The 27,850-nt window shown below is 40.8% G+C and overlaps 1 protein-coding gene across 2 annotated transcripts in view; it reads right to left on the minus strand.

Annotated features, from left to right (window-relative positions):
* Positions 1-27,850, minus strand: part of PHACTR2 (phosphatase and actin regulator 2) — a 131,824-nt gene that overhangs the window by 57,456 nt on the left and 46,518 nt on the right. For both annotated transcript variants that reach the window (XM_060167708.1, XM_060167709.1), the window contains exon 3: positions 308-388. In XM_060167708.1, the coding sequence (XP_060023691.1) occupies positions 308-388 (81 nt within the window). The remainder of the gene's footprint in view (positions 1-307; positions 389-27,850) is intronic.

The raw sequence follows: 27,850 nt of genomic DNA on the forward strand, positions 1-27,850 counted from the left end.
GAATAGAGAATGAATCATGTAAGCATTTGTATCTTATCTGTATCTCCTGCCACAGAGTAGCTTTGTAAAGCTTTAGGTTTAGGGTGACATATGGTGAAGGACTCACCAAAAAGATCATTGAATTTCTTCTCTAGAAAACCTTAGATTCTCTGCAGCCCACAAAGGCATTCTGAATTAAAGCAAGATTCTCAGAGTGTGGTACTTCATTTCCCAAAGACCATGATTATCTTAAATTTCAAAAGAAAATGAAAGAAAGACCAAAGCAGGAAGGATCAAATTATTTTAAATGTATGATTAATTTCCTCACCTTGATCAGGCAATTCCTTAAGAACTCCCCTTCTTATCAGCTCCTCTCTACTTTGTCTTGTAGAAATCTTCCTTTCTAATACTTTTAAAAAGAATAAGCACAAGTAAGAATCAAGTCATTGCTTAAAATAATTATGAAAAACATTTCAAGTAGAATTGAGCATATTCATTCTGTTGACTTGAGGCTCAAACCCCAGTTTTTCTGGTTGCCTAGCAAACCACGTGATTGGAATCCACATAATTAGGACAGGGCAAATAACCCTAGCCCAAGACCTGAAGCTCAGCCACTGAGCCTCGTCTCCCACATAACAGTATGTGGCCAAGAATCCGACACATTATCTCATATCAACTATGGAGCACCAAGGCTACTTCTCACTCGGAAATACCCCTTTCTTTAGTAATGATGCATTCTAAAACACAGGCATCTGTGAATGATGAATGTGCAATGTATGAATGCGCTTATATGGAAAATAAACTTTCAGTAGACACTCAGGTAACTCATCTGAACCCCAGACAGAAGGGACTACTTTTCTAGTGTTTTCTTTCTCACATCATCTGTTACGAAAGTCCAACATTTCTGTAATTCTTTTCCCTGCCATACTCACAAGTTCTAGAGTGTTCTGGTGTATCCCCTGACAAATCCCAAGTCTTGGGAGGATGGAGTTAATTCATGTTTTCATAGTATGTAAAGGAATGGGAATCTCAACACTGACTCTTCTTCTGGAAGAAAGTAAATTCCTGGTACAACTTCAGAGTTTAGGAGATTAGGAGCTCAGGGTGGGACTTCAGTAGTATTCACCTTATATGTCTATAATATTAGTTCCTAAACCCTACATGTCTATATGACCACTAGTTCCATTCCCCCCTTTCAAGGGTCATACCATCTTCTAATCCTTTGAGCCAACATTCCTCAAAGTGCGTTTGCCAATCTCTATTCCCTCTGGATGTCCTGTTCAAGAAAGCACCTTGACACCTAAAACAGGGCCAGAGAAGAGATCTACCTAGGGCTCTTTGGGGAAAAGGAAAGGTACATTGGTGGAGAGTGGGTATGCACAGTGGGACTAGATTCTGACCCCCCCCCCACTAAAATTCCTACCCTTGGCTTCATAATTTGCAAATCCTAAAGTCACCCTGGACAACATAATTTCAAGACCTAAATGAAACGCCATTGCCCCAAGCCACACCCTCACACATACTGAGAACGTGTTTTTTGGGGGGGTGCTCCAGGTGGCCCGATGCTAGGACACTGGGTGGGGGAGGGAGGGACGTGCCTTGGACCAGCAGCTGTGTATTAAGCGATGACATGAGCCCCAGAATAGCAACACTTAGTCTCTTAAAGAAATTGGATTTTTCCCCCTTTCTGATAACTAGGAATTATGTATCTTGGTTGCCAGAAAAGTCAGAGAAAAGCTTGATATTTACCATAGATTTCATATAATTCATGGATGAAATCTGTTTCCTCCTTCTTAGCAAGTGACCTGACTTCATTTATATTTTATGTATAGCATATGTGTACTCTTTGTTCTAAGTTTTGTCCAACTTTTTTTTTTTTGGTTAGACTCAGAATGTAAACAAACAAGAAAATGAATAAATGAGTAAGTGAATGAAAGGTCAAAAGAATGATACTGAACATCTCATTGGTTCACTTGGAGACACACACAGAAACCCCACGCCCCTTTAGGTCACTCACCCAGCCCCACTCTCCACCACCCCTTGCAGAAGCAAGTGACAACAGCTCACTGAAATGTTGGCGATTTCAACAAAGTTACCTGGGTATGGGGGGCCAGCAGGAGCTGTTCTTTTATGGAAGCTCTTTTATGTAAAAAGAGTACCGTTGCTTAAAGGCAGCTCCAACGTGTTCAGGTTTTGTCAAAGAGGAGAGAATCCCGGTCAGCACAGGAAGCCAAACAAGAGCACCCACAATGCCACTGGGGCACTGCGGAGATTGTGTGAGGGGTTCAGTAGGACCCATTCACACCTGACTGGGCCTCCAGCGGGAGCAGGCCTCTGAGACCTCTCACAGCGGGATCTCAGCCCCTACTCCTGAGGCTGGGCCCAGAGACCCCCAGCTGTGCTGCACTAAGCTTGAGGCTGCAGGCATCCCTGGGCACAGGACGAGCCCACATCCTGGGAAACGGAAGACACTGCCTATTCAGAACACAGTCATTGTGGCCGTCTGCCCCTGGCTCTTAGGAAACAGAGCTTCTAATTGTTTGCTCCTCCGGTAAAGTGGCCCAAAACACAAAATAGTTGTCAGAAGTCTTGGATGCTAGCTCCAGAGCTTCCACGGCCAGTTGTGTGATGTTGGGAACTCTTCAAGTTCCAAGGCCCCTGACCCATTATCTGTAAATCGAGGGATGAGATTCAATGGCCGCTAAAGGACAGGTGGTCCAGCTCAAATAGTGGGTGATCCTGGATCACTAATCAAGGCCATTCTGTAATCTCTGCTTTGGGCACCTTTTAAAAGCTTTCATATTTGAACTTAAAAAAAAAAAATCATCAGAGAGCCCGAAAATATCCCCTTGTTTCTGCCTTTCCGTTATGGATCCCAGGGGATGCTTTAGTTTAGTGTTAAGTTTTCTGTTGCTTTAATTCTAACTTAATCTCAGCTAAAAATCCCTCCTCTTTCTTCCACGTAAATACTGGAGCTAGACGTCGGCAGCTTGGCGTCCTGCCAAGAATCAAACTCCACTGCTTTGTTCTCTTGCTCTACCTCCTATAAAGGGGCCCTGATAGGAAAATGCCTTTGGCTATTTGTTTGGCCTTTGGCTGAGGGCATTTTTAACACATAATGCAGATATCTGTGTCCTGGGCCAAGGAGAACAAACTACAGGCAACTAAGCACGGAAGGTATTTTGTCAAGGCACCAAGTTCCAACCACCGTACTCCCAGAACAAGTATCTCACTCTTCATCTTTTAAAATATGTGCCTCATGTTTACAGAGTGTCTGTGTGTTTGCAGAACACATTCACTGGACACTTTTTCATGGGCTCAGAAGTGTCTTGCATTGGAATGAATCCGCGAGGTCATTCTAGTCCAACATACCACACAAAGCAGGAGCCCTTTCAGGAACATTCCTAAGATGTGCTCACCTGCCTGAAGACATTCGGGGGCAGGAGGGTCACTTTGTGGCACAGCCCCCCTCCAGTTCTCCATTGCCCTCACTTTTAGGAAGGAATACCTCACCAGGAGCCAAAATCGCACTCCCTCCCTGTAACTTTGGCCCATTCGTCAAGCCCACGCTCCCCACAGCTCTAGGCTCGAGCCAGTCGTCTGTGAGTGGAAAACAGCAAGAGTGACTCTGGGTCCACTGAGAGCAAAGTGGGTCATGGAAGCCTCCTAGAATCTGATCCCAAGTATCCACCAGCTGCTCTTCGACTCTGAAGCTCACACTCATCTGCTCAACAACAGCAGTAATGCTGGGGGGGGGGTTTCTCACTCACAGCTGTAGCATACCCAGAATCCTGCTGGGGAAGAGACTTAGCAGGACACAGATCACTGAATGTAATAGTTGGGCTTCTCCATGAAAAGTATTGTTGCCAGTTGAGTAAATGCCTCATGGTTACTCAGTTTTATCCTAATTGAAAAAGCATGTGTGATTTTTACCGCAAGGCCAAGCAAAACCATGATTTCTTTTTTTTATAGAGTTGATTTACATTATTGTATTAGTTTCAAGTGTACAACATAGTGATTCAATATTTTTATGGATTATACTCCATTTAAAGCTATTACAAAATCGGCTGTATTTCCCTGTGCTGTACAATATATTCTTATTGCTTATTTCTTTTATGTGTAGTAGTTTCTATCTCAATCCTCTACTCCTATCTTGCCCCTCCTCCCTTCCCTCTCCCTACTGGTAACCACTAGTTTGTTCTCTATTTCTGTGATCTGTTTCTGTGTTGTTATGTTCATTCGTTTTATTTTTTAGATCCCACATATAAGTGATAACATACAGTACTTGTCTTTCTCTGTCTGACTTATTCCACTAAGTATAATAACCTCTAGGTCCATCGACATTGCTGCAAATGGCAGTGTTTCCTTCTTTTTATGGCTGAGTAATGTTCCACTGTAAATATGTACCACATCTTCTTTATCCATTCACCTGCTGATGGACACTTAGGTCGCTTCCATATCTTAGCTATTGTAAGTAATGCTACTATGAACATTGGGGTGCATGTATCTTTTCGAATTAGTGTTTTGTTTTCTTTGGATATATTCCCAGGAGTGGAATTGCTGATTATACGGTAGTTCTATTTTTAGTTTTTTGAGGAATCTCCCTACTCTTTTTCACAGTGGCTGCACCAATTTACATTCCCACCAAGAGTGGAAGAGGGTTCCCTTTTCTCTACATCCTTGCCAGTATTTCTTTGTGCAGAACCATGATTTCTGTTTTACTCCCCACTTTGGGTGAATTAAAGTTCTGACAGTTCAATCCTGATTACAACAGTTCATGTTCTCTCCAAGTGAAGGAAGCACTGTGTCCCATTTTCCCGACTTCATACCTATACTCTGGTTTTTCAAGTATTTGAAAAGGACCACTCTTCCAAAAACTTCCAATGGCTGTCCATCTCACACTGAATAACATCTCAACTCCTTGGCATGGTCCCTAAGATGCCCCACCCCCTACTCCAGGATGGCCCTCCCCCAACCTGATCAGCTCCTAACCACTCCCTCCTGGCTCTCTCTGCTCCAGCCCCTCCAGCCCCTGCTGCTTCTCACCTGAGGCAAACTCCTGCCTGGTGGCCTCTGGCCTTACTGGGATGCGATTTTTCAGACCACCACATGGCTCATTCCATCACTTCCTGCTCATTCCCTCACTTCCTTCAAGTCTTTGCTCAAAGGTCACCTTATTAGAAGTCCCTTCCCTGTATACCCGATGGAGAATAGCTTGCTCCTTTTCCGATCTTTATCCTTCTTAACCTGCAAACTGTGTCCTGACCTCCGACATGGGACCTACTAACTTTGTGTAAGTGTAGTCTCCATGAGAACCAAAACTCTGTTTCATTGACTGCTGTATCCCCAACAGTGCTTTCTTTGCAGGTTGTTGGCACTCAGGAAAAAAAAAAGTGTATTTGTTGAAAACAATGGATTAAAAGAAATAGGCTAAACAAAAGAAAATAGGCTAACCATGGTCTTATTTTCTGCCCCTTCCCCACCTCCAGGGTAGGAGAGAGCAAGCGAGACCTGTGGCAAAACTGTAAGAACAAGAGTCTTCAGTCTTCTCCCAACTTGACTGCTTGGCTGGACCAGCCCTGTCCTATGGCTCATCTGAAAAAGTCCCTGTATGCTCTGAAGAAGGGAGGTCACAGTGTGTAGAGGACAGACATCAGCCAACTAGCAGGGTGTAGCACACGATTGGACTCATCATAAATTATAAGTGATTTATGATGTCCTTCTGGGCACGGAGCCTGCATTCAGGAGAGGAGGCTGGGGCATATGCCGCCAGCTCCTTTCTGTGGATGCATGGCCAAGATTTTATATTACTCTGGAAGTATCTGTGAGAGTAAATCTTGCAGTCCACAAGCCACTTGTGTTTTCTTTTGGCAGGGAAAGAGAGTCCTAATTCGCAATTCTAACACCGTTTAACGTCGGAACAAAATAGAAGAGCAAATAGGAGACCATTAAATAAGCGGACCATGTTATCTTCTTGGTTCTGAGTCCTGAATGGCCTTACTGTGAAACAGAGACAGAAACAGAGACCTGCTTGTCTTGCGTGGCAAGTGTTCTATAAGAGCCTGGCTTTGCTTTACCTCTCCCTCAGTAGTCATTACAGAAAACAGAATGTCAAGAAATGGTCTCCTTTTTAAAAGACCCTTCGCTAGGGCTTAGCTAAATCATTTAAAGAACTACAATCACCAAAATGCCACCCAACAGGACATTTGCAAAAACCTTCCAAAACATCTCAAGAATGTAAGGCAGAGAAATAAAGCCAACAGCTCCATCTCAAAACACTCAGGGGTCTGGCCATTTTCTTGTTTATCCACGCCACTCCCCCTACTCACAAATCCTACAGACTCCTGAACAAGTCCAACTCCTCACAGCAGCAGCCAACCTTTACAACTGGTCCCAAAGAACCATTCTTCCCCTCACTTCTTTTTTCACCTCACTTTTGCAAAAGCCCAATGTTAAAGTCAACCTTTACTTCTTGCCATTTCCTAAACACTTCCTGCACTTCCTCTGCTACATTCCTTTGTGTCTTGCTGCTAGAATCAAGCTGTTTCCCTCTCCCTCTACAGTGAAATCCTGCTAGAATTTTAAGTCCTCTTCAAACAGCGCCCCCTGCATGGCGATCTCACTATTCAGGCTGGTAGAATCCATAATAACTCTCTATGCTCCTAAAGCACTTTTTCTTTTTTTTTTTTTAACTGAAGTATAGTTGATTTACAATGTTGTGTTAGTTTTGGGTATACAGCAAAGTGATTCAGATATATATATTCTTTTCCAGATTCTTTTCCATTATAGGTTATTACAAAATATTGAATACTGTTCCCTGTGCTATACAGTAAGTCTTGTTGTTTATCTATTTTATATATAGTAGTATACATCTGTTAATCCCCTAATTTGTCCCCCCCCCTTCCCCTATGGTAACCATGTTTATTTTCTAACTAGAGCACTTTTATTTTTAAATTTTATTTGTTTGTTTATTTGGCTGCGCCGGATGTTTGTTGTGGCACACAGGATCTTCATTGTGGTGTGTGGGATCTTTAATTGCAGCATGTGGGATCATTCAGTTGCAGCACGTGAACTCTTAGTTGCGGCATGTGGGATCTAGCTCCCTGATCAGGGATTGAACCTGGGCCCCCTGCATTGGGAGTGCAGAGTCTTAGCCATTGGACCACCAGGGAAGTCCCTAGAGCACTTTTTTGAAAATAATTTATTTATTTTTGGCTGCATTGGGTTTTCACTGCTATGCGCAGGCTTTCTCTGGTTGCGGCGAGCAGGGGCTACTCTCTGTTGCGGTGCACAGTCTTCTCATTGTGGTGGTTTCTCTTGTTGCAAAGCATGGGCTCTAGGTGCATGGGCTTCAGTAGTTGTGGCACACAGACTCAGTAGTTGTGGCTCACAGGCTCTAGAGCACAGGCTCAGTAGTTGTGGCGCATGGGCTTAGTTGCTCCACACCATGTGGGATCTTCCTGGACCAGGGCTTGAACCCGTGTCCCCTGCATTGGCAGGCACATTCCTAACCACTGCGCCACCAGGGAAGTCCCTAGAGCACTTTTAAATAACCTCTCTGTGCCTCTACTTTCTCATTTACAAAATGAAATAACAGCTGCTACTTTCTGGTTCTTCTGGAGATTAAATGAGTTAAAACAAATAAATGTTAGACTAGCCTAGAATCTAGAAAGCACTGAATAAATGTTAGCTATTACTATTATTGCTGTTATAGTACTTACTATTTTTTTATTGCTACACGTGTACATAGTTGCACATTCACATGACTCTAGTCTAAGCTCTATGAGGTATGTCTTGTGTATCATTTCATCTCCATGATGCTAGAAATGATACACTGCAGAGTAGATACTGTGCACTTCAGTTCTGTTTCGTTTTTGCAGGGAGGTAGGGGAGGCATGTCGAGTACCCTTTTCTACCTTTTCTATTTATCTTAGAAACAGCCCTCATGATATTTAGCCTTTGAGGAACCATCTTCCGCCTCTCTGAGTCCATGTTACCTGTGTGAGGCTAACCCCAACCCTGGGCTCCAGGGCTCCCAGGCTTATCCAGTCAAAGCCCAGTACCTTCCTGGCGCTGGTGACTGGATCGGAGAGGGGCTGTGTCTGAGTTGTACCAATGAGACCCAGGCCCAAGAATTTTGGTAACAGCAGGAAAAGAAGGCGTTTTCTTTCTTCTGGATCTGTAAAACTAGCTGAAGAGGAGCCTAGGGCTAGTAATCAGTCACTTTGCCTCCATAAAAGGAAAGCCTAAATTAAAAAAAAAAAAAGCCAGTACAGAGGAATACAGACTCAAAAAGGAGGCAGATTTCTAATCTTAGCTTCTAAGGACCTGGATCAAACCATGCCTGAAGGTTGTATGCCCCTGGGCTTCTCAGTTATGTGAACCAATAAATTCCCTGTTGCTATTCATCAGCAGTGAAAAGCTCTGACTCATCAAAAAAGGCGTTAAGTAGATGCTTTTTAACACTAAATTTTCTTCCAGCAAAGCCCAAAGAGTCTCTAGGTTTTCAAGGCAGAAATACGAAAGAAGAACTACACAGGCCCTCTTTTTACCCCTCATAGCCTTAAAAAAGAGGAAGATGTCTACAATCCCTTCCTCCTCTTGGGAAATCAGTGACACAACTTCCTCCAAAAACCTGACAGTAATCATCTGTTTATCTGGTGCTTAGATAGCTTTTTTTTTGCACTACGCAGGCCTCTCACTGTTGTGGCCTCTCCCGTTGCGGAGCACAGGCTCCGGACGCACAGGCTCAGCGGCCATGGCTCATGGGCCTAGCCGCTCCGTGGCATGTGGGATCTTCCTGGACTGGGGCACAAACCCGTGTCCCCTGCATCGGCAGGCGGACTCTCAACCACTGCGCCAACAGGGAAGCCCAGAAAACCTTTTTAAAGTTAATTTTTGTCGGGCAATTTTTAGATGGTAGTACATTCTCATAGTTCAAATTATAAAAGAATACAGTAGAAAATCTCACCTTCACTCTGTCCCCCACTGGCTCTTACCCTGTACCCCACCTATTCAAATTGAAACTCACCCTTACTCCACAAGCAAATAACCATTTTTATGAGTGTCTTGTGTATCCCCCCAGACTTCCTTAGGCATATTCAAATGCTCATTTTAATTTTTCCCTTTTTTACATAAAAGGTAGGATGTTTTAAAACTGTTCAGGGGCTTCCCTGGTGGCACAGTGGTTAAGAATCCACCTGCCGGGCTTCCCTGGTGACGCAGTGGTTGAGAGTACGCCTGCCGATGCAGGGGTTATGGGTTCGTGCCCTGGTCCGGGAAGATCCCACCACATGCCACGGAGCGGCTGGGCACGTGAGCCATGGCCGCTGAGCCTGCGCGTCCGGCGCCTGTGCTCCGCAACGGGAGAGGCCACAACAGTGAGAGGCCCGCGTACCGCAAAAAAAAAAAAAAAAAAAAAAAAGAATCCACCTGCCACTTCAGGGAACACGGGTTCGAGCCCTGGTCTGGGAAGATCCTTCATGCCACGGAGCAACTAAGCCCGTGTGCCACAACTACTGAGCCTGTGCTCCAGAGCCCACAAACCACAACTACTGAGCCTGAGTGCCACAACTACTGAAGCCCGCGTGCCTAGAGCCCGTGCTCCATAACAAGAGAAGCCACCGCAATGAGAAGCCCGTGCACCGCAACGAAGAGCAGTCCCGGGTTCTCGCAAATAGAGAAACCTGTGCGCTGCAACGAAGACCCAATGCAGCCAAAAATAAATAAATTTATTAAAAACAAAAAGAGGGCTTCCCTGGTGGCGCAGTGGTTGAGAGTCCGCCTGCCGATGCAGGGGACACGGGTTCGTGCCCCGGTCCGGGAAGATCCCACATGCCGCGGAGCGGCTGGGCCCGTGAGCCATGGCCGCTGAGCCTGCGTGCCCAGAGCCTGTGCTCCGCAACGGGAGAGGCCACAACAGTGAGAGGACCGCGTACCGCAAAAAAAAAAAAAAAAGAAATCGATTAAAAAAACTGTTCAGCATCATACTTTTTCATTGAACAGTGTATGTAATACTTTTAAAATTTCAGGTGACAGAAAAAGTTGAGATGGGAGGAGAGAAGAGGTGATCGCCTTTGCCTTGTGCAAACAGCAGAGCAGCAGCTGAAGTCACTTCTGTTCCCAGAGAGGACAAGCTGGGAACAGCCATGGCAAATCCATCCAAAGGGACTCGTGGGTTTTATTGCCAAGGGATAAAGGTTCAGTATTAGAACAATGAAGTCCCCAATCCCAGATGGGCCAGGAAGTACAAGTGATCTCAGGAGAGTAATTAGAGGCCAGGAATTGTGAGCTACGTGAAACACCGCTTGTCCTTCCTCCTTCCAGGCTGACTCTCCTAAGCTCATGAGAGGCACAAAGGCACTAGACAGGTGCCCTGGGGGTTCATCCTGTTTGATGGAAAGTCTGTGTGCTTCCATTGCTTGTCTCTTCACATTCAAAGACAGTAAACCCAAAACAGGGTGAAAACCACAAAAGGCACAGATGTTTGAAATAAAGACAATGATAATCATCCTTCGAGAAATTAGCGTCTAACTTCCCACTGATAGGCAAGAGAAGTGAATCTCAGCTCTGAATGGTAAAGAGGTTTTTTTTTAAGCTAGAAGATCATAAACAATACCCATTAGAGAAAGGCTTCTAGAGAGCCTGAACTTCTTTGATACCCTTCCCCATCTACTCTAGGACAATCTTATCCATTTCAGGGACTCAGCCATGTTGATTGAAATGGGATAATATCTCGTCTTAACACTCATCAGGCAGCCAGCTGACAAGCCAAGAGTGGATATGAAAGAGACCTTAGTAATACTAAACTATCTGAAATTAAGATATTCCCCTTCATTTCAATATTAAATTCTATTGTCCAGGATTACAGGCATGTGAAATTTAGGTCAATTTTTTAAAGGGGGTTACTATAATCTTTAACAGCCTGCTTTCTTTTTAAATTAAAGTGTAATTGATGTACATTATATTAATTTCAGGTGTTTAGCACCTATTTTATTTCGTTAGCCTATGAACAATACGTATTAAAATATTACCAACTCAAACTGATAGGTGTGAGTCACCAGTCTAAGTAAGAAGACCCAGTAGGCATCCCCCCAAGTCCATGTTCACTACTTTCATATACGTATCTAATCAGACCAGGTTTCTCCAGATGATTAAATAGTTTGTGCTCTTGAGCATTTTAAACGTTCCCCTCTTCTACCTACCATCTTGCCTACACAACAGAATGTACAGTATTTATAAAGAACATTATTTCTCCGGCAACAGTTGTCCATGCCTAGACTAAACCTAGCTTCCTGCCTGAGCCTGCAGTGAGAGGACCAAGAGTAACTTCACTAAAACTTTTATTTTCCAAGGCAAAATACCAAAAAATGTTTGGTGTTTGGGAAGAAGTTCCTTTTCATCGTAACTGCAACTATAATGTTCAAAGTTTGATAGCAGTGCTAACTTTACACTTTGATATAACGCTCCCCTTCAGTACTTTCCCTTTCCATTCTGTTTCTAAATTTCTGAGTATGACGGTGATATCAGGTGATTTCAATTCTTCTTAAAGATGGAAAAAGCTAGAAAATAGAAGTATATATTCTAGCCCTTTAAAAAATACATCTTGAGTTCAAATCCAGAGCTTGCAACTTGCAGGTGATCACAGGCAAGCTCCTCAACTTCATGCCTTAGTTTCTGCATATGAAAACAGAGGTAGCAAAACATGACCTGGATGGACATTAGAACGATTAAAACGTCCTGTAAAGTGTTCGAGACAAAGTAGGCACCCCATCAATATTAGGTATTTTTCTCCCCTACTTTCCATGTCTCCTTATACATATCTATATCCCTTTGACAATATTCTACTGAGATTTTTACCTGATATGCTTATTGATCTAGAAGGCAGCACAGTACAGGGGTTAAGAATGAAGACTCAAGCCAGGCTTCTGCGGTTCAAATACAGGCTATGCTACTCACAAGCCCTGGAGCCTAGGGCAAGTTTTTTAACTTTTCTGTGCCTTAGTTTATCCATTAGTGAAACGGGGATTATAATAGCAACCGACCCCTAGAGTAACTGGGAAGACTTCAAACATTTAATATAGCATCTGGCGCACAGTAAAAACTCAACAAGAGTTAGTTATCATTATTATTAATATCTATATATCTTGCTCCTATTTTAAGTTTAATCACAAAAAAAACTTCAAATGAGAAACAGAAATAAAAATTAATTTACTTTTGTTTAAAAAAATGCTTTTCATATGCTGCACATGTAGCAAATTATACAAATTATTCAAAGGGAACTTTTTTTGGTTGTTTTTGGCCACGCTATGCAGCTGGAGGGATCTTAGTTGCCTGACCAGGGATTGAACCCGTGTCCTCAGCAATGAAAGCACAGACCTAACCACTTGACCACCAGGGAATTTCCTAAGGGAACATTTTTCATACCTCATGGGGTAGTAACTAAATTTAACTCTTTAGCACTGAACTGAGAAACAACAAGCAAGGACTACATAATGCCAGCAACATGTTAACATCAGATTTAAATAGAAGATTTTTAGTTCATGTCGCTAATGTTTTGTACATGATTCACTTAAGGTCTTTTTAAAAGACAAATTATAGGGGTTGAGGAGGAGAGGAAATGGGGAATTATTGTTTAATGGGTAGAGTTTAATTTTTGCAAGATGAAAAGTTCTGGAGATCTGTTGCACAACAATGTAAATATACTTGACACTACTGAACTGTACACTTAAAAATGGTTAAGGTGGTAAATTTTTTGTTATGTGTTTTCTACCACAGTTTTAAAAATAAATTAAATTGTAAGATACTTTTGGACTACATTAAGGCTGACAGCCATATGTCTAAGATGAAGAACAGATCAGAAGGAATTTTCAAAGAATTTTAACTACATTGATGTATTATGTGTTCACTAACTGCTTTCCAGTATCCAATCTTCTCTCCACCCATGCTTTTTATTCTCCTGTATTTCTCACATAGTCTCTCATGCCGTATCTTATAATAGGTACTAAGTAAACACTTATACTTTCAAATAAAGAAAAATTTAAGAGTATCCATTTCAAAACCGAAAGAGTCTGGATTTGGGAAAGCAGCTGAAGAAAACTCAGGACAAAAAAATATTATAAGCCTAGATGAGCAAACTCCTTTCACTTAACAAAAGAAATACGAATTAACCTATAATTTATATTCCAAGTGGGAAACGAATCAGGAAAATATATATGCCAAAAAACAGTCATTTTCCAGGACTTAGCCCTTAGTGATAAAGACCGGATTCATATCACAAGATTAAAAAAAACAAAACAAAACCACAATGGGAAATAATATGAAAAGGAAATAAAATGATGGACTTTCCTGACATGGGTTCTCTGACCCAGGCCAGAAGTTCTGTGGTACCTTTAAAAGTGTTTAAAAGTGGCACCACTCCCAAGGAAAATGAAATTAGGAACTTATCCACCCAAGTAAGGCATATAAGCAATCAGATTCTCTTTTAAAACAATACAAAGTTACTATGTCTCATCCCAATGGAAGCCTTTTTTATTAAAAAATCGATGGAATCATTGCTCCTTTCCTCCACATTTCCCTTAGGAAGTAAATGTGGCAAAGAAAAAAAGAAACATAAGTTAACAATTCTACATTTCATTCTAGTGGGTTTGATTCTTTTTAAAATGTCATTTATAATCAGAAATCAGCAAAATCTGATTATTAGGTATCATGGATGGCATCCATGACACGTTCGAGAATGTTTTCATAGAATGCTCAGTGAAAATGCCTTGCTTATCTGAGCTCACTTGTCCTATAAAAACCTAAATTCCCCCTGGGAAAGGCTAGAGGCCTCAGATCCTAGTCAGCTCTGTGGCTCAGCAAATTTAAACCTAGAGCTCAGCTTGGATTCAGCAAACACTATCACATTTTCTAGAATGTACAGGAAACAAGGGAGTCTCCTCAACTCCATTTAGAAGTAAGATTTTATGGTTTGCATTTACCTATAGAAGGTGGGTCAAGATGGTTTGGTCATTCATTGTGCAGCTGGCTATTTTAAACCCATCATGGAAGGTTTTCATATTTATGAAACCACTAATTTTAATTACCAAAAACATACAAAAAGTTAGCACTCACAGTATATTGCTCTTTCCCATAAATCGGTTTTACCTCTAAAACAGACCTATAATGAATAATAATAATAAATGCTCCATAAGTTAAAAGGTGGGGCCATAATGATTCTTCCAATCCACCTATGAGTAAAAAGACTGAACTAAGAAAAGATCCATTCTACTGGGAGAAAAAAAATGAAGAGGAACACTTAGTCTCCTTCACATTTAATGCATAGAGGAAATTTGTTTTAATACCATCATATATCTTTAGGAAAACAGAATAAAAGGATTTCAAGAAAGTATTATGGTAAGATTACTATATATCATCTCTTATTCACAGAATTTCTAACACTCATTTGGTCTGATTAGCTTCAGTTATAAAATACGTAAGTACATAAGTGGTTGAACTAAAACACAACACCTGCCCCACCTCCATTTTGTGTCCGTGATGCCCGCACATTGACCTTTAAATGGCTCGTACCACACAGAGCACACAGTTACAGTTACGTAAGTGAATGGACCCTCAACGTGTCCATTAAATTTCGTGAAATATTTATTTTGTCTATTTTGGCTTTTCAAGACTCCGTAAGGCTCTTAAGTTCTCAATGATATGAACATGAAGTCAGAACTGAAAACAGCTATAGCCTTTTCCCTCCAAAATTCTAGCATTTTCCAAATCACAAACATCTACTTCCCAATGTCCCATACTGGGATAGGATAAGGTCCATCTTATTAATTAATGAAAGAGCTTTTCATTAATTAATTCATTCAACAAACACTTACTGAATGCTTAGCATAAGCCAGACACTATTCCAGTTGCTTGGGATTTTACCAGCAAAGAAGACAAAAATCCCTATCTTCATGGAATTTATAATCTAGTGGAAAATGGGGCCAGATAACAAACAATAGAAATAATAAATGTTAGAAGATAAAATGTGCTATGGAAAACAAAACGAGTACGGCAGAAGAGTGCCAAGAGTGCCAGGGGACCTATTTTACACCCACCAGGATGGCAATAAGACAGATAGATAATAGCAAATACTGCCCAGAGTATGGAGAAATTGGAACCCTCATACACTGCTGCTGGGAATGTAAAATGATGCAGTTGCTTGGGAAAACAGTCTTGGCAGTTCCTCAAAATGTTAAACATTGAATTATCATATGACTCAGCAATTCCATGTCTAGTTATATAACCAAGAGAAGTGAAAACATGCATCCACTTAAAAACTTATACACAAACGTTCACAGCAGCATTATTCATAATAGCCAATAATAGAAACAACTCAAATGTTCATCAGCTGGTGAACAGCTAAAGTGTGGTTTATTCATACAATGGAATACTATTTGATAATAAAAAGAAATTAAGTCTTGATACATGTCACAACATGGACGAACCTTGAAAACATTATGCTAAGTCAAAGGAGCCAGTCACAAAGACCACGTATTTATTACATGATTCCATTTTCATGAACATCAGGAATAGGCAAACCTATAGAGACAGAAAATAGAGCTGGGGGTTTGGGAGGAAAATGCGGAGTGACTCCTAATGGAATGGGGTTTCTTTTTAGGATGATGACAGTGTTTAAAGTTGATTGTGGTGATGGTTGCATAGCTGTGACTATTACTTAAGGGATAACCTTTATTACTTAAAACCACTGCATTAAATGGGTGAATTGCATGGTATATGAGTTGTATCTTAACAAAGCTGTTAAAAAAAGAGTGCCGGGGCTTCCCTGGTGGCGCAGTGGTTGAGAGTCCGCCTGCCGATGCAGGTGTCACGGGTTCATACCCCGGTCCGGGAGGATCCCACATGCCGCGGAGCGGCTGGGCCTGTGAGCCATGGCCGCTGAGCCTGCGCGTCCGGAGCCTGTGCTCCGCAACGGGAGACGCCACAACGGTGAGAGGCCTGCGTACCGCAAAAAAACAACAAAAAAAAGCAAAAACAAAACAAAACAAAACAAAAAAAGAGTGCTGGGGGATAGAAAGATTCAATATAGGAAGATCAAGGTGGATCTCATTGAGAAGTTAGAATGTGAACATGGATTTCAATAAAGGAGAGGAGGTAGTTGGTTAACTATAAAGAAATTTGAAGAGCCTCACTTTGTTTTCCATTTCAAAGCACCAGAGGTCCTATCAAAACTCACCCAAGATAAAAGAGGTAACCTGAATAGTCCTATAGCTGTTAAAGAAATAAATTTGCAGTTTAAAATCTTTTTTTTTTTAAATCTTTTTTTCTCCCCGTTCACCACTCCTATTTACTATCATACTGGAAGCCTTAGCTAGTGCAAAAGGGTGAGAAATGAAATGAAAGGCAGAGATATTGGAAAGGAAAAATGAAACCATCCCTATTTACAGATGATATAATTATCTACATTAAAAAATCATAAGGAATTTTACTACAGTCAATAAGTAAGTTTAACAAGGTAGCAGGATACAATTGTATTTCTATAAACTAGCAATGAACAATTGGAAAAAATTTTTTTTAATATATGTCATTTACAGTAGTTTTTTTAAAAAAGAACAGGAAAGAAATACTTAGGAATAAACTTAATACTGTTTTCTAAAAACTTCTAAGCACAACTGAAAGAAACAGATGAGCTAACTAAATGGAGAGACATATCAGTTCATAGATTAGAAGATTCAACATAGTAAAGATATCAGTTCTACCTAAACTGCAATATAGATTTAATGTAATTCCAATAAAAATTTCAGTAGGAAATTTTGAGAATATAAACAAGCTGATTGTGAAATTTATCTGAAAAAGCAAAGAAACTAGATTAGTTAAAACAATTTTGAAAATGAAGAATAAAGTTGGAGAAATCACAGTACCTAACTTTCAGGCCTATAAAGCTACAGTCATCAAGACAGCATGATATTGGTGAAGGAATAGATACATAGATTAAGAGCACAAGTAGTCCAGAAATAGACCCACACAAATGTAGGTCTTAATTTTTGATAAAGACTATGTGGCCAATTAATTTTTGACAAAGCTGTAAAGGCAGTTCAATGGAGAAAGAATAGCTTTTTCAACAAATGCTCTTGAAAGTTTTTGTTTTTTCCTGCACATGAATGTTCATAGCAGCTTTATTTGTAATAAAAGTTCTTATACATGATACCAAAAGCATGATCCTAAAAGAAAGAAGTGATAAACTGTACCTCATCAACAGGATGACTTTTGCTCTATAAATGACACTGTTACGGAATGGAAAGGCAAGCTACAGTCTGGCAGAAAATATCTTTAATAACATATCTAACAGAGGCATCATACATATCTGGACCATATAAAGTACTCTCAAAACTCAACATTAAGGAAACAACTCAATAAAAATTGTCCAGAAGACTTGAACACACCCTTACCAAAGAAGAGTATAGGGAAGAAAATATGCTTATTGGTTTTTTAATGACGAAAAGGCAATTTAATGGAGAAAGGATGGTCTTTTCAAAAAATGGTATTGAAAAAACTGGATACTTATATGCAAGAAATGAACTTTGACCTAAACCTTATACCTTACATAAAAAATAACATAAAACTGATCAGGGGAATTCCCTAGCTGTCCAGTGGGTAGGACTCTCAGCTTTCACATCTGAGGACCTGGGTTCAATCTCTGGTGGGAGAACTAAGATCCCACAAGCCACGTGGCAGGGCCAAAAAAACCCCCCAGAAAACTAATCATAGATCTAAATGTAACACACTAAACTATAAAACTTTTAGAAGAAATTATAGGAGAAAATTTTTGTGGCCTGGGGTTAGGCAAAGACACCACCTACAGACAGGGAGAAAATATTTCAAATCACATATCTGACAAAGAACTTGTATCCAGAATATATAAAGAACCCTCAAAATGCAACAATAAGAAAACAAACAACCCAATTACAAAACAGGCAAAATACTTAAACAGAAACTTTACCAAAGAGGATATATGGACAGCAGATAAGCACATGAAAAGAAATTGATCATAATTAGCCATTAGGGAAATACAAATTAAAACCATGACAAAATTCTACTACATACCTTCTAGAATGGCTAAAATAAAAAATAATGACAGCACATCCATGTTCACAGTAGCACCACTCACAAGAGCCAAGAGGTGGAAGCAACCCAAGTGTCCACTGACTGATGAATGGATAAACAAAATGTGGTATGTATGCAATGAAATACGACGCAGTCTTAAAAAAGAGGGAAATGCTGTCACATGCTTTAGCATGAATAAACTTTGAGGATATTATGCTAAATGAAATAAAAGTCATAAAAAGACAACTTCCGTACGGTTCCACTTATATGAAGTATCTAATGTAGTCAAATTCATAGATACAGAAAGTAGAATGGTGATCACCAGGCACTGGGGAGAGGGGGTAAAGGGGGATTGTTTAATAGGTATAGAATTACAGTTCTATAAAACGAAAAAGTTCTGGAGATTTGTTTTATAACAATGTAAATGTATTTTACTACTGAACGATACACATTCTAAAAAATGGTTAAGATTGGGCTTCCCTGGTGGCGCAGTGGTTGAGAGTCCACCTGCCGATGCAGGGGACACGGGTTCGTGCTCCGGTCCGGGAAGATCCCACATGCCGCAGAGCAGCTGGGCCCGTGAGCCATGGCCGCCGAGCCTGTGCTCCGCAACGGGAGAGGTCACAACAGTGAGAGGCCCGCGTACCGCAAAAAAAAATAAATAAATAAAAAATGGTTAAGATTGTAAAATTTATGATATGTTTTCATCACAATAAAAAATTGATAATGATAATACTAAGTGCTGACAAGGATGTGGAACAACTGGAACTTTCTGACACTGCTGGTAGGAATGCACAACTCTGGAAAATAGTTTGGTAATTGCTTATAAAGTTAAAAATGCATTTAACATATAACCCAAAAATCTACTCCTACATATTTTCCCTAGAGAAATGAAAACTTTTGTTCACACAGAAACCTTTACATGAATGTCAACAGCAGCTCTACTCATAATTACTTCAAACTGGAAAAAATCCAGATGTCCTTCAACAGGTGGACAAATAAATAAACTATGGTACAGTCATACCAAAGAATACTACCTAACAATCACAAGGAATAACTGATATATGCAACAACCTGGATGAACCTCAGAGGTGCTAAGCTAAGTGAAAGGAGCCAGTCTCAAAAGATTTCATGCTGAATGATTGCAAGTTTAATGACATACTTGAAACAACAAAATGATGGTGAAGAAAAACAGAGCAGGTGCTGCCAGAGGTTAGGAGTTCAGGGGGTGGGTGGAGAGGAGGTAGGGCAGGACCATAAAAGGACAGCCCAAGCGAGATTTTGGGAGTGATGGAACTGTGATATATGCTGATTATGGTGGCAGTTACTCAAAACTATACATGTATTAAAATTCATAGAACTGTACACACATACATACATATACACACACGCACATACAATAAACAAACAGAAAAAACACAAGAGTGGTGAATGACCATGAAAATGACCTCTTTTGATAAAGTCCTGATCACAAATGCAGTGACAGAGTATGAACTAGCTGGTGGTTCCTTTGTATGTCTGCCTCTCACATAAGCCAACCACAGCCACTTCTAAGAAAATCTCGGGAGTCCACCAGCAGAGTTGTCAGGAAGAATAAGAATATCTTCCTGCTGACTATAGGCTTATTGACCCAAGACCACAGTCCAAAAGAGAGACAAGGCAGGGAGAAGTTTTGGAAAAATCAAAATCCTATTTGTGTTTTCTGAAAGGGCTATGGTTTGACATTGCAAGCCCAGACCACTGCTCAGTGAAAAGCTTCATTCCTAGGGGCCCGGTTTGCTGGGGAAAGTTTACAGGAAATGTTTCCAAGAGGAGCTGCCAAAAAACTGACTACAGGTAACCTCAAGACCCAGGGGTCTGGACTGCAGAAACCATTCCAGTGATCTCTTGGCTGTGACCTTTGCTTTTCTTCCTTGGAGAGGAGCCATCAATGGGTGAGCTATAAATACAAGCAATTTTCACATAAGGGAAAGTAAAGGACTTGGGGAACATCTCCCCTTGCTTTGGAAAAGGTGAACGCCATCTAGAAGGAAAGGAAAAATAATACAGTTAAGGAAGATACAAAGAGAAATGTTTTGAGGAAGAAAACAGGAATCAAAACAGCAGTTGAGAGGTTGAGAGGAAGAAAACGTTAACACAAAGGAGAGGGGAAAAGCTGATGAGCTGTGTGGATCTGGAGCTGGACAGCAGGTCAGAGAGACAGAGGAGAACAGTGGGACCAGACACACCAAAGCAAAGAGCCAAGGACAAAGTTCATGAGCCTGGGAATTTTCCCTTTTTGTCAGCTCTTGGACTCCCAGTGCATAGAACAGATCTGGGCTCACAGTAGGAGATCAGCGACTATTTGCTGTACAAATGAACAAGAAGGGAGACTGATGAGAGCTGGTAGGAAGAGTCCAACGGTAATCACTGAGGAGCTCACACTGATACGCATGGCCCGCCTGGCCCACCCCAAGGAAGGCTGGCTTTTTGTAATGTTTTTTAGGGACTTCCCTGGAGTACCAGTAGCTAAGATTCCACACTCCCAATGCAGGGGCCCCCGGTTTGATCCCTGGTCAGGGAACAAGATCCCACATGCTGCAACTAAGAGTTCACATGCCACAACTAAAGATCCCACACACAGCAACGAGGATCCCGCCTGCCGCAACTAAGACCTGATGCAGCTAAATAAATAAAGAAAAATTTTTTTTAAAAAGAATTGCTTTAAACAAATGTGTTTTTTAGGACATGAAGAAGGGCATGCCAAGATGTCACAAACCCTCCTCTATTGATTTTTTAAAAACAGGAATAATTGTCTTCCCTAGAAGCAATCAGAAGCCCCATCCAGTCAGAAGTTCTGAGGAAGAAACAGGAAGGTGTGGAAGGCTGGGTGTGTTTTTCTTCTCTTCTGGCTGAAGATATGATATGCAAAGACTGGACAAAGACTGCGAACAGCCATTTGAGTTGATGGTGTCAGAGACAAAGGCTGATTTTTCTGGACCATAACATCCATACAATAATGCCAGGCCTGGCAGGACTATGGAAGTGATATGCTGGGCGAAGACTGACTGAATTGGCCTACTGAAGTTGAATGAGGGAGGAAGGAAAAAAACCCAGATAATAGCATAAAATCAGGTATCACGGAGGATAGCAGAGAAGACAGAAAAAAACAGCAGTGAAGAATTCCAGTGCTTTCAGAGCAAATAGAATCCAAGAAGTGTGGGCACAATATGAATGGGTGCAGAAACAGAAGAGGAGTAATAAAAAAAAGGCACGTGGGGTGTCAGCACAAGAAAGTAACTTTTGAGACATGGTGGGACAGGATTCTGGATGACTCAAAGGAGACAGATCGGATACAAAAGGGAGGTCTAACATCAGGAGGGAGCAATACCTCGCCAGACACTATCCTATTGTTATCTGGGGTTGAAACAGATCACCCAGGATCTGGGTGATGTTTTTCTATATACAGAACATTAAATGAGCAGAAATGTAATATGGACTATTAATGGGGGATTTTCAATTCCCTAGACATTTATAAGACACTTAAGTCCTACTGAAAAATTCTTACCATTTTAATAACAAGATGAATTCTTATTCTGGACATTGATTCTAAATATTAAAAATGTGATTGGTAAAGTGCAATAATAAGAATTTGGGGGAAAGTCACTATGTTATCTTGGCATGAAAATAGCCAAGACTGAGAAGTATGGCCAGACTCACAAGCTACCTTGTGGGCTCTATGAAAGGCAGGCACCTACCGTGTTAGGCTTGTTCCTCACTGTGACCCCAGCACCTGCTGCATTAGGTCTCGTACTCAATAAAAACTAACTGAATAATCTAGACAATTTAGTATGGTGAGAAACTCTAAACTGAAAATAGATCAAGGGGATGAAAGAACTTTAAAACAAGATGGGAGGATCATCATGTACCAATGCAATTAGGAGATAGATACATAGGTAGGTAGATAGATAGACAGACAGGTAGATAGATAGATTAGTACCAGGGGATAGTTAGAAAACCTGGAGAGAATTTGTTTCAGGTCAATATAAAAGAAAACTTCCTCAATAATGAGAGCTAGGAATTAGGAGCTCAGGAAGAAGCTGAATGACTGTATCTTATCAGGCTTGCTGGAGACAAAAGGTATTCCTGCCCTGGAGACAGACCTAGATGATTGGTTAGGTCCTTTGCAACCCTGAAATTCTCAATTTCAACTGAAAACTCAGAAGGTGTTTTGCCACAGTAACAATAAACAGTGTTTGGCTGTATTTGGAGGAATGAGTCTTAACAGTACCAGGCTTCAGGTGTATCATGGATTAAACTGAATTTTGTAAATTAACATGGGAATTTACTCGTCATTCCTTGTAATCTAACCAAGCGGTATGGGGACACCATTAACATGTAAGTTAAGGACTGTCTGAACACTGAGGCAATAACGCATTGTTTCAACTTATAAAGGCGTTCTTTGTAGAACCTGAAACTTGGATCCACCAAAAAACATCAACATATGAGGTATTCTAAACTTGGACTCCATGAAGCTAGCTTTCTGATCACCTGTCAGAAGCTGGCTCTTAGATTTGAATTTAAGAAAGGAAGCCATAATGAAACATTAGTATTACAGAGTTAAATCCCTTTCCTGGATTGCTGCTCCTCTTTTAGCAGAATTGTAGAGAAAAATTACGATTTTTTTAAGAGCCATGGTGCCAACAACAGATATCAAGATTAGCAATCAGGACTTCCCCAGTGCTCCAGTGGTTAAGACTCTGTGCTCCCCATGGAGGCTAAACAATAAGTTACTAAATAACCAAGAGATCACTGAAAAAATCAAAGAGGAAATCAAAATATACCTAGACACAAATGACAACGAAACACGATGATCCAAAACCTGTGGGATGCAGCAGAAGCATTTCTAAGAGGGAAGTTTATAGCAGTACAATCCTACCTCAAGAAACAAGAATTTTTTTTTTTTTTTTGCCACCCCACATGGCTTGCGGGATCTTGGTTCATGAGCCAGGGGTCAGGCCAAAGCTCCTACGGTGGGATCTCTGAGTCCGAACCACTGGACTAACAGAGAACCTCAGACCCCAGGGAATATTCATCGGAGTGAGGTCTCATGGAGGTCCTCATCTCAGCACCAAGACCCAGCTCTATACAACTGCCTACAAACTCCAGTGTTGGAAGCCTCAGGACAAACAACCAGTAAGACAGGAAGACAATCACACTCATAAAAAACAAACAAACAAAATCTGATGGCAAAAAAATATGTCACAGATGAAGGAGCAAGGTAAAAACCTACAAGACCAAATAAATGAAGAGGAAATAGGCAATCTACCTGAAAAAGAATTCAGAGGAATGATAGTAAAGATGATCCGGAATCTTGGAAATAGAATGGAGGCACAGACTGAGAAAATACAAGAAATGTTTAACAAAGATCCAGAAGAACTAAAGAACAGAGATGAACAATACAGTAACTGAAATGAAAAATACACTAGAAGGAATCACTAACAGAATAAATGAGGCAGAAGAACGAATAAGTGAGCTGGAAGACAAAATGGTGGAAATAACTGCCAAGGAGCAGAATAAAGAAGAAGGAATGAAAAGAATTCAAGACAATCTCAGAGACCTCTGGGGCAACACTAAACGCACGAACATTCGAATTATAGGGGTCCCAGAAGAAGAAGAGAAAAAGAAAGGGTCTGGGAAAATATTTGAAGAGATTATAGTCAAAAACTTCCCTAACATGGGAAACAAAATAGTCACCCAAGTCCAGGAAGCACAGAGAGTCCAATACAGGATAAATCCCAGGAAAAACACACCACGACACATATTAATCAAACTAACAAAAATTAAATTCAAAGAAAAATATTAAAGCAGCAAGGAAAAAAACAAAATATAACATACAAAGGAATCCCCATAAGGTTATCAGCTGATTTTTCAGCAGAAACCCTGCAGGCCAGAAGGGAATGGCAGGATATACTTAAAGTGATGAAAGAGAAAAACCTACAACCAAGATTACTCTACCCAGCAAGGATCTCATTCAGATTTGACGGAGAAATCAAAAGCTTTTCAGACAATCAAAAGCTAAGAGAATTCAGCACCACCAAACCAGCTTTACAACAAGTGCTAAAGAAACTTCTCTAGGTGGGAAACACAAGAGAAGAAAAAGATCCACAAAAACAAACCCAAAACAATTAAGAAAACGGTAATAGGAACATATATGTAGATAATAACCTTGAATGTAAATGGATTAAATGCCCCAACCAAAAGACACAGACTGGCTGAATGGATACAAAAACAAGACCCATATATATGCTGTCTATAAGAGACCCACTTCAGACCTAGGGACACATACAGACTGAAAGTGAAGGGATGGAAAAAGATATTCCATGCAAATGGAAATCATAAGAAAGCTGGAGTAGCAACACTCATGTCAGATAAAATAGACTTTAAAATAAAGACTGTTATGAGAGATAAGGAGGGACACTACATAATGATCAAGGGATCAATCCAAGAAGAAGATATAACAATTGTAAATATTTATGCACCCAACATAGGAGCACCTCAATACATAAGGCAACTGCTAACAGCTATAAAAGAGGAAATCGACAGCAACACAATAATAGTAGGGGACTTTAACATGCCATTTACACCAGTGGACAGATCATCCAAACAGAAAATAAATAAGGAAACACATGCTTTAAATGACACAACAGACCGGATAGATTTATACTTATAGAACATTCCACCCAAAAGTGGTAGAATACACTTTCTTCTCCAGGGCACACAGAACATTCTCCAGGATAGATCACATCTTGGGTCACAAATCAAGCCTCAGAAAGTTGAAATCGTACCAAGCATCTTTTCTGACCACAATGCTATGAGATTGGAGATCAATTACAGGAAAAACACTGTAAAAAACACAAAAACAGGGCTTCCCTGGTGGCCCAGTGGTTGAGGGTCTGCCTGCCGATGCAGGAGACACGGGCTCGTGCCCTGGTCTGGGAAGATCCCACATGCCACGGAGTGGCTGGGCCCGTGAGCCATGGCCGCTGAGCCTGCGGGTCCGGAGCCTGTGCTCCGCAACTGGAGAGGCCACAACAGTGAGAGGCCCGCATACTGCAAAAACAACAACAACAACAACAAAAAAAACCCCACAAAAACATGGAGGCTAAACAGTGTGCAACCAAATAACCAAGAGATCACTGAAGAAATCAAACAAGAAATTTAAAAATACATAGAAAATAAATGACAACGAAAAGACGATGACCCAAAACCTATGGGATGCAGGAAAAGCAGTTCAAAGAGGGAAGTATATAGCAATTCAATCTCACCTCAAGAAACAAGAAAAATCTCAAATAAACAATCTAACCCTACACTTAAAACAACTAGAAAAAGAAGAACAAAGAAAACCCAAAGTCAGTAGAAGGAAAGATATCATAAATATCAGAGCAGAAACAAATGAAATAGAAACCAAGAAAACAATAGCAAAGATCAATAAAACTAAAAGCTGGTTCTTTGAGAAGATAAACAAAACTGATAAACCCTTGGTCAGATTCACCAGGAAAAAAAGGGAGAGGAGGCAAATCAATAAAATTAGAAATGAAAAAGGAGAAATCACAACTGACACCGCAGAAATACACAGGATTTTAAGAGACTACTACAAACAACTACATGCCAATAAAATGGACAACCACAAAGAAATGGACAAATTCTTGGAAAGGTACAATATTCCAAGACTGAACCAGGAAGAATTAGAAAATATAAACAGACCTATCACAAGTAATGAAATTGAAACCATAATTAAAAATCTTCCAACAGGGCTTCCCTGGTGGCCCAGTGGTTGAGAGTCCGCCTGCCGATGCAGGGGACACAGATTCGTGCCCTGGTCCGGGAAGATCACACATGCCGCGGAGCAGCTAGGCCTGTGAGCCATGGCCACTAAGCCTGTGCGTCCGGAGCCTGTGCTCTGCAACGGGGGAGCCCACAACAGTGAGAGGCCTGTGTACCGCAAAAAACAAACAAACAAACAAACAAAAAAACTTCCAACAAACAAAAGTCCAGGACCAGATGGCTTCACAGGTGAATTCTAGCAAACATTTAGAGAAGAGCTAACACCCATCCTTCTCAAACTCTTCCAAAAAACTTTAGAGGGGGAAACACTCCCAAATTCATTCTACGAAACCACCATCACCCTGATACCAAAACCAGAACAATGTATCACAAAAAAAGAAAATTATAGGCCAATATTACTGATGAACATAGATGCAAAGATCCTGAACAAAATACTAGCAAACAGAATCCAACAACACATTAAAAAGGATCATATACCATGATCAAGTGGGATTTATCCCAGGGATGCAAGGATTCTTCAGTAGACGCAAATCAATCAACATGATACACCACATTAACAAATTAAGGAATAAAAACCATATGATCATCTCAATAGATGCAGAAAAAGCATTTGACAAAATTCAAACCCATTTATGATAAAAATTCTACAGAAAATGGGCATAGAGAGAACCTACCTCAAGGTTCTCTCTTGAGGCCATATTGATAAACCCACAGCAAACCCACAGCAAACATCATACTCAGTTGTGAAACACTGAAAGCCTTTCCTCTAAGATCAGGAACAAGACAAGGATGTCCACTCTCGCCACTATTATTTAACATAGTTTTGGAACTCCTAGCCACAGCAATCAGAGAAGAAAAAGAAATAAAAGGAATCCAAATCAGAAAAGAAGTAAAACTGTTACTGTTTGCTGATGACATAATACTATATATAGATAATCCTAAAGATGCCACCAGAAAACTACTAGAGCTAATCAATGCATTTGGTAAAGTAGCAGGATACAAAAGTAATGCACAGAAACCTCTTGCATTCCTATACACTAACAACGAAAGATCAGAAAGAGAAATTAAGGAAAAAATCCCATTCACCACTGCAACAAAAAGAATAAAATACCGAGGAATAAACCTACCTAAGGAGATAAAAGACCTGTACTCAGAAAACTATAAGACACTGATTTAAGAAATCAAAGATGACACAAACAGATGGAGAGATATGCCATGTTCTTGAATTGGAAGAATCAACATTGTGAAAATGACTATACTACCCAAAGCAACCTACAGATTCAGTGCAATCCCTATCAAATTACCAATGGCATTTTTATACAGAACTAGAACAAAAAATCTAAAAATTTGTATGGAGACACAAAAGACCCCGAATACCAAAGCAATCTGTTTTTGTGGGGTTTTTTCTTTTTTTTTTGGCTGGGTTGGGTTTTCATTGCTGCCTGTGGGCTTTCTCTAGTTGCGGCGAGCGGGGGCTACTCTTTGTTGCAGTATGTGGGCTTCTCACTGTGGGGGCTTCTCTTGTTGTGAAGCACGGGCTCTAGGTGCACAGGCTTCAGTAGTTCTGGCACGTGGGATCAGTAGTTGTAGCTTGTGGGCTCTAGAGTGCTGGTTCAATTGTCGTGGCTCACAGGCTTAGTTGCTCCATGGCATGTGGGATCTTCCCAGAGAAGGGACCGAACCCGTATTCCCTGCATTGGCAGGTGGATTCTTAACCACTGTGCCACCAGGGGAGCCCCCAAAGCAACCTTGAGGGAATAAAATGGAGCTGGAGGAATCAGACTCCCTGACTTCAGACTACATGACAAAGCTACAGTAACCAAGACAATATGGTACTGGCACAAAAACGGAAATATAGATCAATGCAACAGGATAGAAAGCCCAGAGATAAACCCACGCACCTATGGTCAACTAATCTATGACAAAGGAGGCCAGGATATAAAAT

The sequence above is a fragment of the Lagenorhynchus albirostris genome, chromosome 12 (assembly GCF_949774975.1).
Source record: "Lagenorhynchus albirostris chromosome 12, mLagAlb1.1, whole genome shotgun sequence".
Lineage (NCBI taxonomy): Eukaryota > Metazoa > Chordata > Mammalia > Artiodactyla > Delphinidae > Lagenorhynchus > Lagenorhynchus albirostris.